General features: G+C 42.9%; 1 protein-coding gene across 5 annotated transcripts in view; it reads left to right on the top strand.

Moving 5' to 3' along the window:
- LOC100116528 (glutamate receptor 1) overlaps positions 1-15,345 on the top strand; it is a 332,198-nt gene that overhangs the window by 4,699 nt on the left and 312,154 nt on the right. For 4 of the 5 annotated variants that reach the window (XR_512977.4, XR_001728766.3, XM_001600948.6 and 1 more), the window contains exon 1: positions 3,966-4,379. The exons of the other annotated variant lie outside the window; for it this stretch is intronic. Coding sequence is in view for 2 of the 4 variants with exons in the window: in XM_001600948.6 (XP_001600998.4) it covers positions 4,076-4,379 (304 nt within the window). In the remaining 2 variants the exon portion in view is untranslated. Of the gene's footprint in view, positions 1-3,965; positions 4,380-15,345 lie in introns of those variants that run through there. 5 annotated transcript variants of the gene reach the window in all.

The following is a 15,345-nucleotide window of genomic DNA, read 5'->3' on the forward strand; positions in this document are numbered from 1 at the left end:
TGTAAACTCCTTACTTCCTTTTTAGATTTGAAAATTTGGTTCAAATGATTGAAACTTTACTCTGTTGATTTGATTGCTCTTCAATATTCTTTTTATTTTAAAAAGAAAAAATCTTGGACAAATTCTTATCCTGAACAGCCCTCACGGCTTTGAAATACAAAATTTTAAACTTGTATGTTGCTTGAGAGCAGCCACCTCAGCTGAACTCCTCGACGAGACTGAACTTTTCCCCGCACGCTATTCCTACCTTCACCCCCGCGTCGCATCTTTTCCTTTTCCAACCCGATTTTTCCCACAGGCCCATCCCTTTGGGTCTGCATCAGCGCCCTCTTTATCGGTCATCGACCGCTTGGCTACCACTTCTTCCGATCTTCTTCCGCTCCACCTTCAGTCCTACCCACGCTATTTTCCTAGCCTTGTCGATTTCCCGCTAGATGGCCCACCCTGTACGATTTTTGACTTTTCTATTTGTTATTTTAATATAATTTGTAGATTTCACATTTTTTTAATATCTAATTATGATAATTATCTAACTATGATTTTATCTTACTATTGCAATCAATTTAAACTTATTATGACTCAATATTTTAAAATTTCAAAACGTCATTACTATTATTATTTTTGTAACGCAGCTGCGGCATTTTATTCAAATTGTTATTATTTTCTTATTCAACCTATGACGTAACAGTTTATAGTCTAATTTTTTCATCCTCAAAGACGCACTGAACTGAAAATCAATGATAACAGTCTTGAAACGCAGCTCCTTTCTCAGACAAAATGGAAAAACGATTAACGGCTTTTATAGCTTTAAAATGAAGACATACCAGGCGTGAGCTCAGCAAAAGGCGTAAAAGCGTAAAAAGAGAGTAGCGCAAAATCTCAAGTGCTTTTCTCGCGCCTCGTTTATGAAGCTTCGCTTCAACTATATACAGGGAGGCTTGTATATACATGAGCGCAGCCTTCCCATTTTCGTGCCATAGATGAAACACACCTGGTTCGTATTACAAGCATTGTTCTATGGGCGAATCGAGTTCAAGGGAGAATCGTGTGCTAATGAGAAGGACGATATGGCTTGTGTGAATAGGGTTCTTATAAAAAATATATAATATCGATGTTTTGATATAAAATGGATGAAAATAGGCAGCAATTCATAATTTTATTTTTCATGCACTTTGCAACTAAATTAAATTTTATCATGTTTTCCCGGAAAGTCGCGAGAGTTCTGAAATATATCGACTTCATTTCTACTAAAAATTACAAAAATGAATTTTAGAAATTCAATTTGAAAATTGTTCAACGAGAATAAAATGACCGAAAAATGTCGTCAAGAAAATTCAATTACACAACGTAAAATAATTTAATTGATATTTCACTGCATATTTCCTCAAACGACAATACACTACACGGACCAATTATTTGAATGAGAGTAAATAAACGGGCAGCGTTGAAAAAATTGAAATACGAAGCACACAAAATATCAGCGCTCCCTGATCTGAACTGGATAATGAACACGTGCAGTGGTAAGGGACGGGCTATGGCACGGCACGAGCATTCGTATCACACGTATATGAGTCATTCTACGAAAAAAAGTGAAAAATCTGGCTTTTTAGACATTTCTTCGTATTTTTGACAATTTTTACCCTATTTTAAATTGCTTGCCATTTTTGATAGACACAATGATTTTCAACTTTTTTTTTTTAAATTCAAGATCTTGGGCTCCGCTGTCCATTAATGCCAGAAAAAAAGTAATGCTCGCTCGGCCATGTAATAAATTACCCGGGACACAATGTTCCGGACGTAACCGAGGGCTACTAGGGATAATAGCAAGTGCGGCGTATTTATTCTTTATCGATAATATATTCTACCTATTAGTAGTTTTAGCAAACGTTTCTCTGTCATTTGGTTCTCATATGCGCGAATCGACAAGGCGATTCGTGGCTTCAGGCCAATACGGTTAGGAGTGGTTTTATAATCATTCTTAGATTGCCATGACCTCAGTAGGGAGTTTACTCCACGGATTTTGAAGGTCACTTTCAGTGCGGAGAGGCTAAAGGGCCGATCTGTGACTGCCAGGTCAAAGAGTCGAGTGGCGAGAGGCGTTCGCGCGGGCACATGACTGGGTGTGTATAGCTATAGATATAGAGGAGCGCGCGCACTACTTCGAGTCCCTTCGGTAGTCGTCGGGAAAGCGTCTTTGTTTTAGCGGGCCCGAGTTTTCGGCGGCGTTTAATGAGTAGAGCGTCAGTTCTCGGCGACAACTTGTGAGAGAAGGTCACACCAGGACCTGATCGATAGGAGATTTCAATAAAGTCATAATATCTGATCAACAATGATTTCACAGTTTATTTTTGAATCTTAATGTAGTCTTGTCCCATACACACCATAAAAGCTATTTTTTGGTCATTAGTAATTGGCCTGTAACTGTTGTTGACATAGGGTTCGGAGGTGCTACCCATGTTTTTTACATGTTGTATGTCCAAACGCATGTACAAAACTTGGTCTGATGCGTGTGTCCTCAAAATTGCAAGAGCTAATCTTTCGACCGTAAATAGTCCCACTTTTCGTAGAATGACTCATATACATAGCTGCTCGGGAAATAGCCGGCAAATTACAAATTCACAAACCTTTTAACGCAATCCTCTTATACGCGCAGTCGGAAATTCGAAACAAAGAAATTTCGGATTAAATACGATTTGGCAGAGAAAAAAGTCATTATCCAATACTTATAATGTCTCTTGAAAAAATTCTTCGAATTCATCTGGGCTCATAATTATTATGACGTTCATTATCATCCGCAGGGATTATTTTATTTTCAGGTCAAGCCGCAATAAGTTTTTTAGTAGGGTCACTGCATTGTGAAAAAATTTTATAATTCCTTCAAATGGCTTTGATTCGGTGAGCTGTTTCAAAGAAATCGTGCAGTCTGCACTGGTGTCCCGCTTTTCCTCAAAGAATTTGCTTACGAGGTCGAATGCGATTCTCTCCGCCCCCCCCCCCGCTCCCACGGCTCCCACCTCCCCCCTCCTCAAAAGACTTTGCGTGATCTTATTTTAATAAAAATGTGTTCAGCGTCGCAGAGCTGGGAAATTACTTTTGCGTAATTCCATCAGGCCGTATGATTTTCAAACATGAAAATAACAACACGCCGATAGGAAACAAAAACACTTGATGTCTTTCTAATCTCAAATATCGGGGTTTCTGAACATGAGAGGCTATAACACGGTATTCTGCAACTCGCCAATAGGAAACAAAAACATTTGATTACTTCGTAATCTCAAATAGCGTAGTTCGCAGCACTATGTCTCGGTTCGAAAGCTCTCTCTGAAGTGTCAAGCATTTGATCGCATATCCGAAATTGCAGATCCACTTCAAAACGTTCGTCGACTCGTGTGCGCCAATCACCACAAATTGCGTTGCTCGAAGGATCTAATAACGCGCCGCGTGTATTTATCCCTTCGTCGACGGTAAAACACACACACACGTATACTCTGGATCCATCAATAACCAAAACTCCGGCCCCATCATCACGCAGTCGAGAGAGAGAGAGAGAGAGAGAGAGAGAGAGAGAGAGAGAGAGAGAAAGAGAGAGAGAGGCGTACACACTCTCCCCCGACTCGCTGCACGCACTCGAAAAGAAGTCTCGTGCGTGACGTAACATGCGCGTTAAGCATGTACACACACACACACTCTCTCTCTCTCTCTCTCTCTCTCTCTCTCTCTCTGTCTCTAGCACAGAGATATCCGTAGGACGAGAATAAGGTGGGGTGTGTGAGTCGGAGGGTGGCTGCTGCTGCTGCGCTGAGGGGGTAGTAGTGGGAGGATGGTCGAGTGGCTTCGAGCGCGCGTGGGAGGAGGGCTGCTCCGGGGGTTGGATGCTGCCGAGTTGTAACGCTCCCTGTCTCTCTCTCTCTCTCTCTCTCTCTCTCGTTCTGTGCGGGGGAGGCGGTGGTGGTGGAGACGAGAGAACGCGCGCGCCAGTTTGTGCCGGAGCCCCAGCGAGCTCGGACGTGGTGCGTGAAAGAGCGAGAGCGTGCGTGCGCGTGCAGCTGCAGCAGTCACGAATTTTTTTCCGATTATGACCCGGTTGGACCGCGACAAAGACGACGTTATTGTGGCTTCTAGCAAAGTTATCATCGTTGATTCAGTGTTGCCAGCATCGGGGAGTGCTATCGTTGAATCCGATAGAGGTTATGGGAATTTAGGACTGGACAGAGTGATGTCGTTCGCTGAGAGAATGAAGATGATGACAATGATGAAGATAGGTGGTAGTGATGGGGGACCTGGTGGAACGGCTCTGCCGGGAAGACTCGTATTGGGGATCGCCTGCCTCGCCCTCGTGCTACTTGGACAGCCCGCTGCAGCGGAGAAGATTCCTATCGGTGAGTTTGATTCTGAAGTTTGTTGATGTTGCCTGGAAGTTCGGGTTGTACTGCCTTGCCGATGTTTGATCGGGACGCTGAAGGGGTTGCGATTTCTTCGGGTGTACATACTTGTCTAGATTTTTTGACGAAGGAAAAGGATGAGAGCCCTCGATTCTCACTCTTACTTTGCTTGACTTCATCTGTATCATGGTAGGCTAGATTGCGGTTGTTGTTAGGGCGGATAGTTGAGCGGGTTATGACGTACGATGTTTTTTTTTTCGAATATTTCGCGGCTTTGGCGAAGTTCTGGGGAGGAAGGACTTTATTACTCAGAGAACTTCGTATTTTTCGTGCGCGCGGTTATTTGTTTCCGTTTTGCCGGGGGTTTCATTGACCTATTGTCGTTTATGTTTGCTCGCGCTCTTCCGGGTATCGCAGCAGACTATTTTCGGTTGATAGGCTGATCCGCGATACTACATAAATCTAGCTTTGGAGTATATTTGCTGAACACATTGCAGAGTGATTTGATTGATAAAAAATATGTTATTGCGGTAATTGGGATTAATGCGTATTTCGTGATAGGCATTAGGCATCCATCTTTCCTATAATGATATCAAACAAGCTCGCGCAGTTATCAGTCAAAAGTCATCGTGTTATTTCTGAAGAAAGTTAGTTTGAAATTTGAAGTAGCTAGTTTAACCAGCGACGTCATGTTGTTAATTAAAGTTTTCGACGTTATTTGGCAGTATAAAGAATTTTCTAATTTCCGCCTCTGGCAGAATGTCAGTATCTAAATATTGCGTTTCCATTAACTTATACTTTTCACTTAATAATAAAAGATACAAACGAGTGTGTATTAGTTTATACTAATGTTAAAATTAACATTTAATAACTACGATTATTTACATCAGTAAGCATAACCAATTGAATTCATTATAGCTCTCATTATGCTATTAAACTTATTCAGGAAACGTAGTTGAAATAATAATTCATAATATTCATAGATCTTCGTTGTTTTGCTGGTGAAGTACAAGTTTTTATTCAGCACAAAGAAAAAATTCGCTAAATATTCGAAATAATGCAGAGCTTAAAGGAAAACCATTAATGTCCCCGCGCGGAAAATCGTTAGGCAAATAAAGTTGGCACGCATAACTGTTCCGCCGAGTAACTCCAATATTATTCCTCTTCTCGACTATACAAATTTGTATAACTCTAGCGAGAATCTTTCTTGTTAAAGCAATCTTTTGTGCAGATAAATTGAAAATACATACATCTCCGCTTTCTATTCTGCAAAATAAATATTTTATTTATGTGAAATAAATATTAATTAATTTCTTGTATTATACATTGCTAATAATTCAATGGCTGTTGCTAGAATTAATTCTTGATGCGCAAATGTATTATCAAACATTCGCATTGCTCAATAGTAATTCTAATCTATTGACGCTGTGATAACCCTGGTAGAGATGTTGATGATAATATTTCCAGAAATAGGCAAGATTTGTATGAACTGGATAGATTCCAGTCTCAATATATCAGTAGAAATCCCATCTAAAATGACATGAATTCTGGAATATTTCTAGCCAGATCTGCTAGAAGTCGTCTGCAAGAGTCGCGGCTACGTAACATAACCTTGCTTTTTTTTATGGTTCGTAGGATTTGGATGTGCGACCGACTTTTAATTCGCGTGTATACATAATATACATGTATCACTAATACACCTTTGAATAATATTATAACAATTATAATAAACCACAATTACAAACAGTTACCAAAAAATAGCCTTTATTGCGCCCCGGGTAAGTCATTACCTGGCCGAGCTAACATTATTTTTTCCGGCATTACTGAATAGCTTAGTCCGAGATCTTGAATTTGAAACGAGCTATTTGAAACAGAGTGAAATTGTTCAAAAATGCGTTCAGAACGAGAATTTTCGGTTTTTCGTTTCAAACGCATTTTTGAACAAATTCACTCTGTTTCAAATAGTTCGCATTTTTGATAGGGACCGGTCATTTTCGACAATTTTTTTTTTAAATTCAAGATCTCGGGCTAAGCTATTGAGTAATACCGGAAATCTCAGAAGTCTCAGAAAAAGTACAGCGAAGCAGATGGAATGTTCAGGAAATGAAGGCCAGAAGCATAATAAAAAGCATATCGCTTCTGCAGATTTCCCGCGCGGCGGCACAATAACACACGTAGCTATACGAAAAGGGCCTCACTACCTCGTCGGAGTAGGTGTGCAAGGAAAGAGGAAGGGAGAGAGAGAGAAAGAAGCACAGCTTCGAGAAAAAAGCGCGTCGTCTCGCGCGAAAGAAAAGTAGAACCGCGCGCGAGATTGCGAAAGTTTTTCATCGCGAGATGTCGACGCGATTGCGAGTTACGCGCAAAACTTTAAGGCCACACGCACATACAACGATTTCGTGGGGAAAAAAATCAGGAAGAGAGAGAGAAGCTTGCGTTAAATTGTCCGCCCGAAGCGAGAAATGCGCGTTATTGCATCTCGGATATTTGACTGCTGGTGAGATAAAGTTGGCTGGATTCTTTCTTCTAATTTTAGGGATGCGCCTCATTCTCCTGCTTCATTTCCCAAGCTTTCTTCCCGCAGCTATTTCGGTTTTGCGCTGCTCCGACATTTTATGTTTTTCAAGTATGGCTCTTTTGGAATATTAAAATAGTTGCGGCGAGTTAACAGTGGTTGCGTTTCGCAAAAGCGCGTGTTCGAGGAATGTGGAAATTACAATTCCTTGTGTTTGTTGAATAAGGTATACGATATTCAAAAACAAATGAGTAATGGTATAGTGAAATTTTACTTCTTTCATCGATTTTATGTGAAAACCGAGTGTTTGGTTTATTGCGTAGAAGATATATGTTGCATCGCACAAAGTGTGCTTGATTGATCGAAATAGTTATCAATAAAGTATAACGTGCCCGCAATATTTCAATAGCTCGCCTATATTCGATTCCGAAATGATGCAATTATAATGCGTTTATCGATGGCCGTTTTTCGCCATTCTTTCAGATATCCTTCCTTAACCAAATTAACTCTTTAAATTCACCTTTTAAAATAGAATTCCAGGAGGAAATCGAGTCTCGCGCGCACGATTGCCAATTTCACCGGCATTAAAAACCGAATCGAGAGCGTATAAAAATGAATTTAAAAAAAAAGCCACTCGCGTGCACGTTAGTCGAAGGAGTAAAAGCTCAAATAAACTCGAACGACTGCGCGGTCCGTCTAAAAATCAACATTTTTCAATACACAGTTCGGGGCGGAACTCGGACGCCGAGTCTTTTACGACACGGCAAATGAAAATCGGCAAACCGAAAAACGCAATAACGCCGCGTCGAGCGATGGAAAAGAAAAAGAACCGCGAGAGAGAGAGAGAGAGAGAGAGAGAGAGAGAGAGAGAGGGCAGCGCAAAAAAAAGCGAAGAAGGAGAAGTAGCGCTCGTGGAAAAAGAGAGCCGCGAGCGGGCGCGCGTGTGTGTTTTTCGCACTCAGGTCGTGAAATTTTTTCGTCGCCGCCACATCGTTATAAAACCCATCTTCGCGCCGCCTCGTCGATAAATCGCCTTTGACACGGAGCGTCGCGTATCGTAAAAACAGCTCGGCGCGCATATGCGGTCGAAAAACCTGCGCGGACGGATAGCGTATTGAGGTATAATTTTTATGCGACTGCTGTGTATAGAGAGAGGATGTGCGGAGGATGTATGCGGTAGTACGTATATACGGAATTTACGTTTGAGTTTTGGACTGAATATAACATGTATTTGAATATTTGAGTGAAGGCTGGTGGGACTTTAAATAAAAGCGAGTTTTATGGTTTTTAATACGAAACGTGCGTTATGTGGCTGGGCTGCATTTAGCCGTGAATACGCGATGCGAATGGTAAATATCAGTTTTTGAACATACTAATTTGACAGAAATATTCGTCTCTTGTATCTGCACAGAATTTCCATAAAATATGCATACATATTCGCAAACATTTTTTTTTAAACTAACTAAAACTTTAATCATTTATATAAAATAATCAATGTCGTAAAAAATAGAATCCATCGATAAAATCGCGCATTCAGTAGCGGGAAATCTTGGCCAACTTGAAAAACAGCATCGATCCCGTGGGGAGAGCAGCATTTTGTCCAGGAATCCAAATAAATCCTTATCTCCCAGCTGTCTGTCTGCCTGCCCGGCACTTCTCGCACTCTTCATCTGCATACATCCCTCTCACGAGAGAGCTTGCCTGCAGTTTCTCTCCGTCTCTCTCACTTTCTCTCTCCCTCTCCTGCGACAGTCTTCGTTCCGATGCAAGCCCTGAGGTGGATACGAGGCAGAGACGAAGAGGAGCAGCCCGAATCTCCCTAAACCTCGGCCTATCGACTTTCTCGTAAAGTACCTGGCTCCGGCATAACGTTGCTGCTGCTGCACCAGCCCCGAAGAAGAGGGAGAGGGAGCGAGCGGCCAAAATGAGAAAAAGGAGTGAAAGAGCAACTCGATGGCATTTCTATAGGCATTTGCCATTCACTCCTCTCTCCCTTCCTCTCATTTTGTATGAGAGACTGCGAGCCAACATATCCCGTGCTTTTTTGCTTTTTCTCTCTCTTCCCTCATCTTGCCAGCTATCTCTCTTTCTCTCGCTTTTACTTCTCGTTATCTTTGCCTCTCCTTCTCTTTCTCGATTTCCCCTGTTTCACTCGCGAGAACGCTATTAAAACGCTGCATCGGAGCATCGGTAATGCGTTTAAAAGTGGATTAATGGAAGTAACTGCGCGCCGTCGCCGCAGAGCTCTCCCTCGAGTGCTTGCTTTTTTTAGCCAAGATTCAGTGCTGATGAATAACCGCAATAATAATGCCGGATAATCGTATTTTGATTGGATTCAAAAGCTTCTACTATACATAAAGCGCTGGCTCGCGCAGTAATCGCTCGATTTCGCGTTTTTATCTTGAAATGCAAATAACTGTTCGACCTATTTTGGTACTGCGCTTTTTGAAATTTAATTATTTATATTGTTTTATTATTTTATTCGGCAATAAGAGCGAATGAGGATATTCCGCAAATATTGACAGTAGAACCTGTAAAGGCTATACCCATTCTAGAATTGTATAACGGATTTGTTTTTTCACGAAATATATAGAATTTCACGTTCGTTACGCCAATTTGGAGTATTTTATCGCGCGATGCATACTGGTATCGCATATATGAATAATAGGGATCGATGGCGCGCTTAAGTTCGTCAAAAAGTGTGTGTGTGTGTGTGTGTGTGTGTGAGAGAGAGAGAGAGAGAGAGAGAGAGAGAGAGAGAGAGAGAGCAGGGTATCCCATATAACAATGCGAAAGCCATTTATTACACACGGCAAAGCTCTCTCTTCCTGACTTCGCGGATAAATTTGCATGATCCAGTTTGAACTTTGAAACATTAAAAAATAAACACAAAAAAGCTCGCTCTAAAGCTGGCAGAAGTTTTGAAAGACGTTGTTGTTTCGGTTGCCCGCACAAACATGCCCGAAACGTACAAATAATGGGCTCGCAGAAGCTGCATACGTAATTCGCCTTCGCTCCATTGCATTTTATACACCGGATTTTCATGTTTCGAACAAATTTAAATATACTCAACACTATTTAATAGCTTACTTCGAAAAAATTCCGAACTCTATACGTCAATGCTCGGATAACTGCTCTCTCATATACATCCCTTCGACAAAGGGTCAATCGCGAAAAAAATATCATCTTCGTCACTTCTCATCCATAAGCAATAAGCTACTAGCGAGTGATAAAAGTCATTCGCGGTGTCTCCTGCATCAGCCGTGAGATCTTTCGACCAATCAGAGCAGAAAGCCTCGTGCGTCTGACAAACGCCGTGATAAAAAGCGCGTCGACGAACTGTCTCCGGGTAATATAAAGACGCGCCGCGACGATGTCAAGCGTCGTGCAAAAAAAGCTAAGGGACGCGAGATATCCTTCTTAGTATACGAGCGCGTGCGCGACTTATGGAAATTCAGGCTCGCGACGTCGTCTTCGACTCTGCTCCCATACATCTACAGGCTTCACACTGACGAGCAGAGTGTGCTGCAAGCGAGAGAAGGACGATGGAGTGGCCTCCTAATGGATCTCGAGAATCTCCCGGCAGCAAATGGATTCGGGATAGCAGCGACGACTGATTTCTCCTTTGGCGGCCGACCGTCCGACACCTCGGCAGCGCGTCGGGGAATTTTCCCTTTGATGCACTGCCGATGTACTATACGTGTGCCTTTGTCGATCTACTCTCTCACTTCCTCTCTGTCTCCTTTGTTTCTTTTTCGGCTCCACTTTTCTTATTCTATAGACTATATATACCTATACCATTTTTTGCTCTCCTATATACGGGGAGGATAATTTTTACGCGAAATAGAGGTCGATAATTTTATCGGCCGAGGATGATGCGCTGCAGCAAGGCTTTTTCTTCGAAGCCGAGCTTGATGGGATTTATCGGACGTGACGACGGATTGATGGAGTCATTTTTTTTCTTCCTGGCTTTTTCTCTGTGCTACGTATACTCGACTTCTTCTGCCCAGCGTGTCGAGTAAAATTTTTATTTTCGCCTCCGAGGGGGACGATCTTTATGACGTACAAAAGAAGACGGACAAGTTGAAGGTGGGGGCTGATTTTTTGTGCTTTGCGTCTGATTGAATCGGTTGTGTGCGTGGGGAGGTCGATGGTAGAGAAGCCAGAGTGGGATTTCGAGTCAAAGGCTTGTTTATCGAGGTTATTGATTTATTCGAGATTTAATCTTCATTAATTGAAGAACATAACAAGTTCAACGATATTAATTTTAAAATGAATTTTGAAAGCTCGTTGAAGTACACTGCGCCTACATGTAAACTACTACTCGCTTGCATAGGGTAACATTGAACGAAAACAAACTTCATCGGGCGAGCAAACAGGGTAGAATGTTTTTTCATAAAATTACAGCGTTTCTGCGAACAAAATTACATGAAGTAAAAACTTCATATCGGTAATAAAGCCGCAATAGACCTCGATAATACGGCTGCAGCTAAAAGCTTCTAAACTCCCGGTCATATTTTCCAAATACTCATAAAAGAAAGGCTTTAAAGAAGCAGGCAAACCGATGAAAATGAAGCTCTCGCCGAGGTCTTCTAACCCCATAAACATGACGCCCTCGCAGTCACTTAGCACATCCATAAGACAGCGTCGAGGCTCTAAGTATCTGGAAGCTCGATGCCCTAACTTTGAGCCCTGACGTACGTGAAGGTCGATGCATCGTACTTGCATGTGTTTAAGAGGAAACCACAAGTCCGTACGAGTGAGGATGTAGGTCATAGAAGAAGAGATGTAAGACGGCGAGTTTACAGGGGGAAATCTCGAGGGCGCGAGAGATGCTGAAATTTCGTTAGACGCTGCTGCTGCTGCGCCGGGTAGGCCTTTGGGAAAGCTTTTGGCGCTGTTAATGCGATAGAGAAGCTGTGTATTGGAGAGGATTTTGAATCTAGTAGTTGGCTAAGAATTTTCAAACGCGCAAAGGGTTCGATTGTTTATTGCTATTTGAAACAAAATCAAACATTGATGGGGACTTGATTGTAACAGTTTCCACAATCGCGTTGGCACATGCGAGCAATCGATTCGTTTCGGAAGTATGTTTGCACACAATATATGTCCGTAAAGGATTTCGCACCAGGTAAATATTTGAGTAACCGGGTCAAACGTACTGGGCAAATATGGTGTGGAGTGAAATGCGTATAGATTTTTAAAAGTAGTCGAAGAAATGCCGTGTTACACTCTGCAAAAAAGTAACTGCTCCAGTGTGACAATCAACATTTATTGCTGTGTACGATTGTCCACATCGATAAACGAAAACAACACATTTATTCTCTTCTCATACGATCTTCATCATTTGATTGTTGGGCTTGCACAAACAAATAGTTCCTCTCTCCCCAGGGTATCCCATGGCATATCTCTCGTAGACCATTATCTCATAAATTTTCTCATCACACTTCTTCTCTCAAAGTCCAGAAACTATATCCAAAGGCACACTCAGCGAAGTGTGAACACCATCAAACTTTTTGTGCAGCGCCAAGCAAAAAGTTATCCATGCTAAATAAGCGATTATTAACTCTTTTACGCGAAATCAAACTCTCGCAAACTTTATTATCTGCGAAACTTGGACAAAAGCAAACAGAATTGAAACTCCTCTTTTTCTCGCGGCAAAGAAAAGCTCGCTCCTCAAACATCACCTCGGTATATTCTTTCCTCTCGTGTATACCCGCAGAGCAATATCACCCCGACAGAGAGAGAGAGAGAGAGAGAGAGAGAGAGAGAGAGAGAGAGAGAGAGAGAGAGAGAGAGAGAGAGAGAGAGCCTCTAACCAAAATACAACGCGGTATCTCGATTTCCATTCCTTCGGCAAGCATCTTCCGGTGCAGGTCAAATCCTCGCGGCGCAGGTATATGGAGTTTCCTATTCCTTCCAGGGCTAGGCCACAGAGCAGAGATACTACACCTTCTGCTGCTACCGGAGGCGCTATCTGCCCACCTCTCTCCTACGCTGCGCGCTCGACTAATGCGATTAATGGTACGACTCTGCGTTATACCGAGGCAAGGCTCCTTCCCCTTGGGCTCACGTAAGTGCTGCTACGACGCGAGTTACGGGAAGGTAGAGACAGAAATTTAGATATAGGCGAGGGAACCAGACGAAGGAGCTGGGAAATAAATAAAAATGCGAGTGCGCTGATGTATGTATACGAGGGATCGATGTTTGGATTGGTTTATTAATTAGCGATTTGGATTTTGTGTCGGGAATATCCACGGGTATAAAGATTTTGATCCGTTTGAGATATGGGAAGATTTACTGTACTTGGTTGGGGGAGTCAATGTTGGCGAGAATCTTGTAAGAGGGATGTAAGTGAATTTTAAAGTTGTAATGCTTCTTGCTCGAGGAACGCTAGCCGAGAATTCTGTACATATTATAGAAGTGAGCGGTAGATTTCGTAATTTCATTTAGGGGGGATCAAAATGGAATTGTGCGTTGAAGAATTGCAAGGGTTATAGAAACTATGTACTCGGAGCAGTAGATACATCCAGAGTTTGGTAAGACTCGCCAAACTTCAGAAGATTAAATCTTGCATCAGTTCTGATAAAACGTCAAAACTAGGTTAATAGATTAGGCTGATGCTTGCATCGTACACATACATGCACGATGTGCGTGAATTTTGAAAAAATATTTTCAAATAAGGCTTCTCAATCAATTGTGACGTTAAAGAATTACGTATAAACATATATTGTATTTTTAAATAAACACGATGCTTTAGGATGCTCAACTTTAACAATCCGTAAACAACGTAATACTCATCCTCCTGCAAACACACGCGTGTACACAAACACAGTGCAGGTAGAGACTCGCGCTTAGAACAGGTGAACAGTTGGGCCTCATATCAGATAAACACACAGCATCACGGCTCTCGCTGCGGAGAGTCAATAAATTCCAAAGTGATCCACGGCAGTGCCCATAGCCCCGAATCCCGTCTGCTGCATATACCAAGACAAGAGCAAACTCTCCTGGAGGTATACATACACCTTACGTTGAAAAAGGCGAGCAGCGATACAGTCTCTCTCGTGTAAACTCTCCTGTCTCTCGATGCGTATACAGTCGCGCGAGCGCAGCGAAGAATTTGCCTCGCACGTCTCGGGCTCTCGTCGGCAAATAGCGAGCAAATCGAATTGGCGTGCGCCCGGAATCTCGAATCGCGCCATCGAATTTACAGTGTACGTGTGGCAGGCAAGTGGACGCTGGAATCCTTTTCGAGCAATCGCGGGAGCGAAAAAAGAGAGCCGAATTGACAGATGGACGCGACACACGCACACTGTATGTGTGCGAGCTTGTATACGCATGCGCATAGTTAGGTAGTTAGTTCGGTGTTAAAAGGAAGGATACGCGCGCGAAAGCTCTCTTTCACCGTGCGCGCTTGATTGCCGCGTAAAGTGGGAAAATTGTTTGTTCGCGGCATTCCGGGAATTCTCCTATAGCCATGGGTGCATATTTTGATACTCGGGAAAAAAGCGATACAAGCGTTAGGTATTCGGGATATTCGCATTTTTGAATTTTCCAAAAGAAAGTAATCAAATTCTTAGGAACATATAATACGCGAATTATTACATAGAGCTTTGAACACTTCTGAGTATTTCAGCGAGTTTCCCTAAAAAAATAAAATAAACGGAATCGCCCGTATCAATCAAATTCTCCAAACACCTCGTTCCTCTCCCCTCCGCTTCGAAACGATCCCATACCGTAGTCCCGCTACAATCGAGCATAAAATTTCCCCAACAAAGCTCGGCGCAAACGGCGTACTAAACATTCCTATTGTCGCGCGCCCTTTCCCATCCCTTTCGGATCACACTCCACAAGCGACGAGTATAGCACAGTGAGTGTCTATATTCGCACCCTCCATCATTCACGCGGATCTCACCGCGGCACCAACGCACTGCATCAGCCCTATTGTTTGTCTCCCCCTCTCGCATCCACACATATTTATCTATTTCTTCCATTAACTTGTCACTGCAGCCGCGTCATCATCACGGCCATCCCACGGGGGGAATGCGACGCAGCGTAAAATCGTCCTATCATCGCGATACCCACACGCGCACGCGCGCGCGCAAGAGAGAGAGAGAGAGAGAGAGAGAGAGGGAGAGAAGCGTCGCATAATTTTTCGAATCTCGTAATTACAGCTGCGCAACGATATAGCTGCTCTGCATCCCGCTTGTCGCGGCCACACGCAGAGACAGCGAAAGGCCAATTTATCGTTCGGCATAATCACCGGCAATCGCTGCGTGTTATTCGGCGGCTGCGCGACGAACAAGCAGCGGCGGCAGCAGCTACGCATGACCGAGCCAGCGCGCGAGAGCGCGCTTGTTGTTTCTGTAATTGATGCATCGGCCCTCTATTAGAATGACAAAACCGCAGGGCCACGCCAACGGCAGCGTAGCATACCTTCGCACAGCG

Source organism: Nasonia vitripennis, chromosome 1 (assembly GCF_009193385.2).
Source record: "Nasonia vitripennis strain AsymCx chromosome 1, Nvit_psr_1.1, whole genome shotgun sequence".
Lineage (NCBI taxonomy): Eukaryota > Metazoa > Arthropoda > Insecta > Hymenoptera > Pteromalidae > Nasonia > Nasonia vitripennis.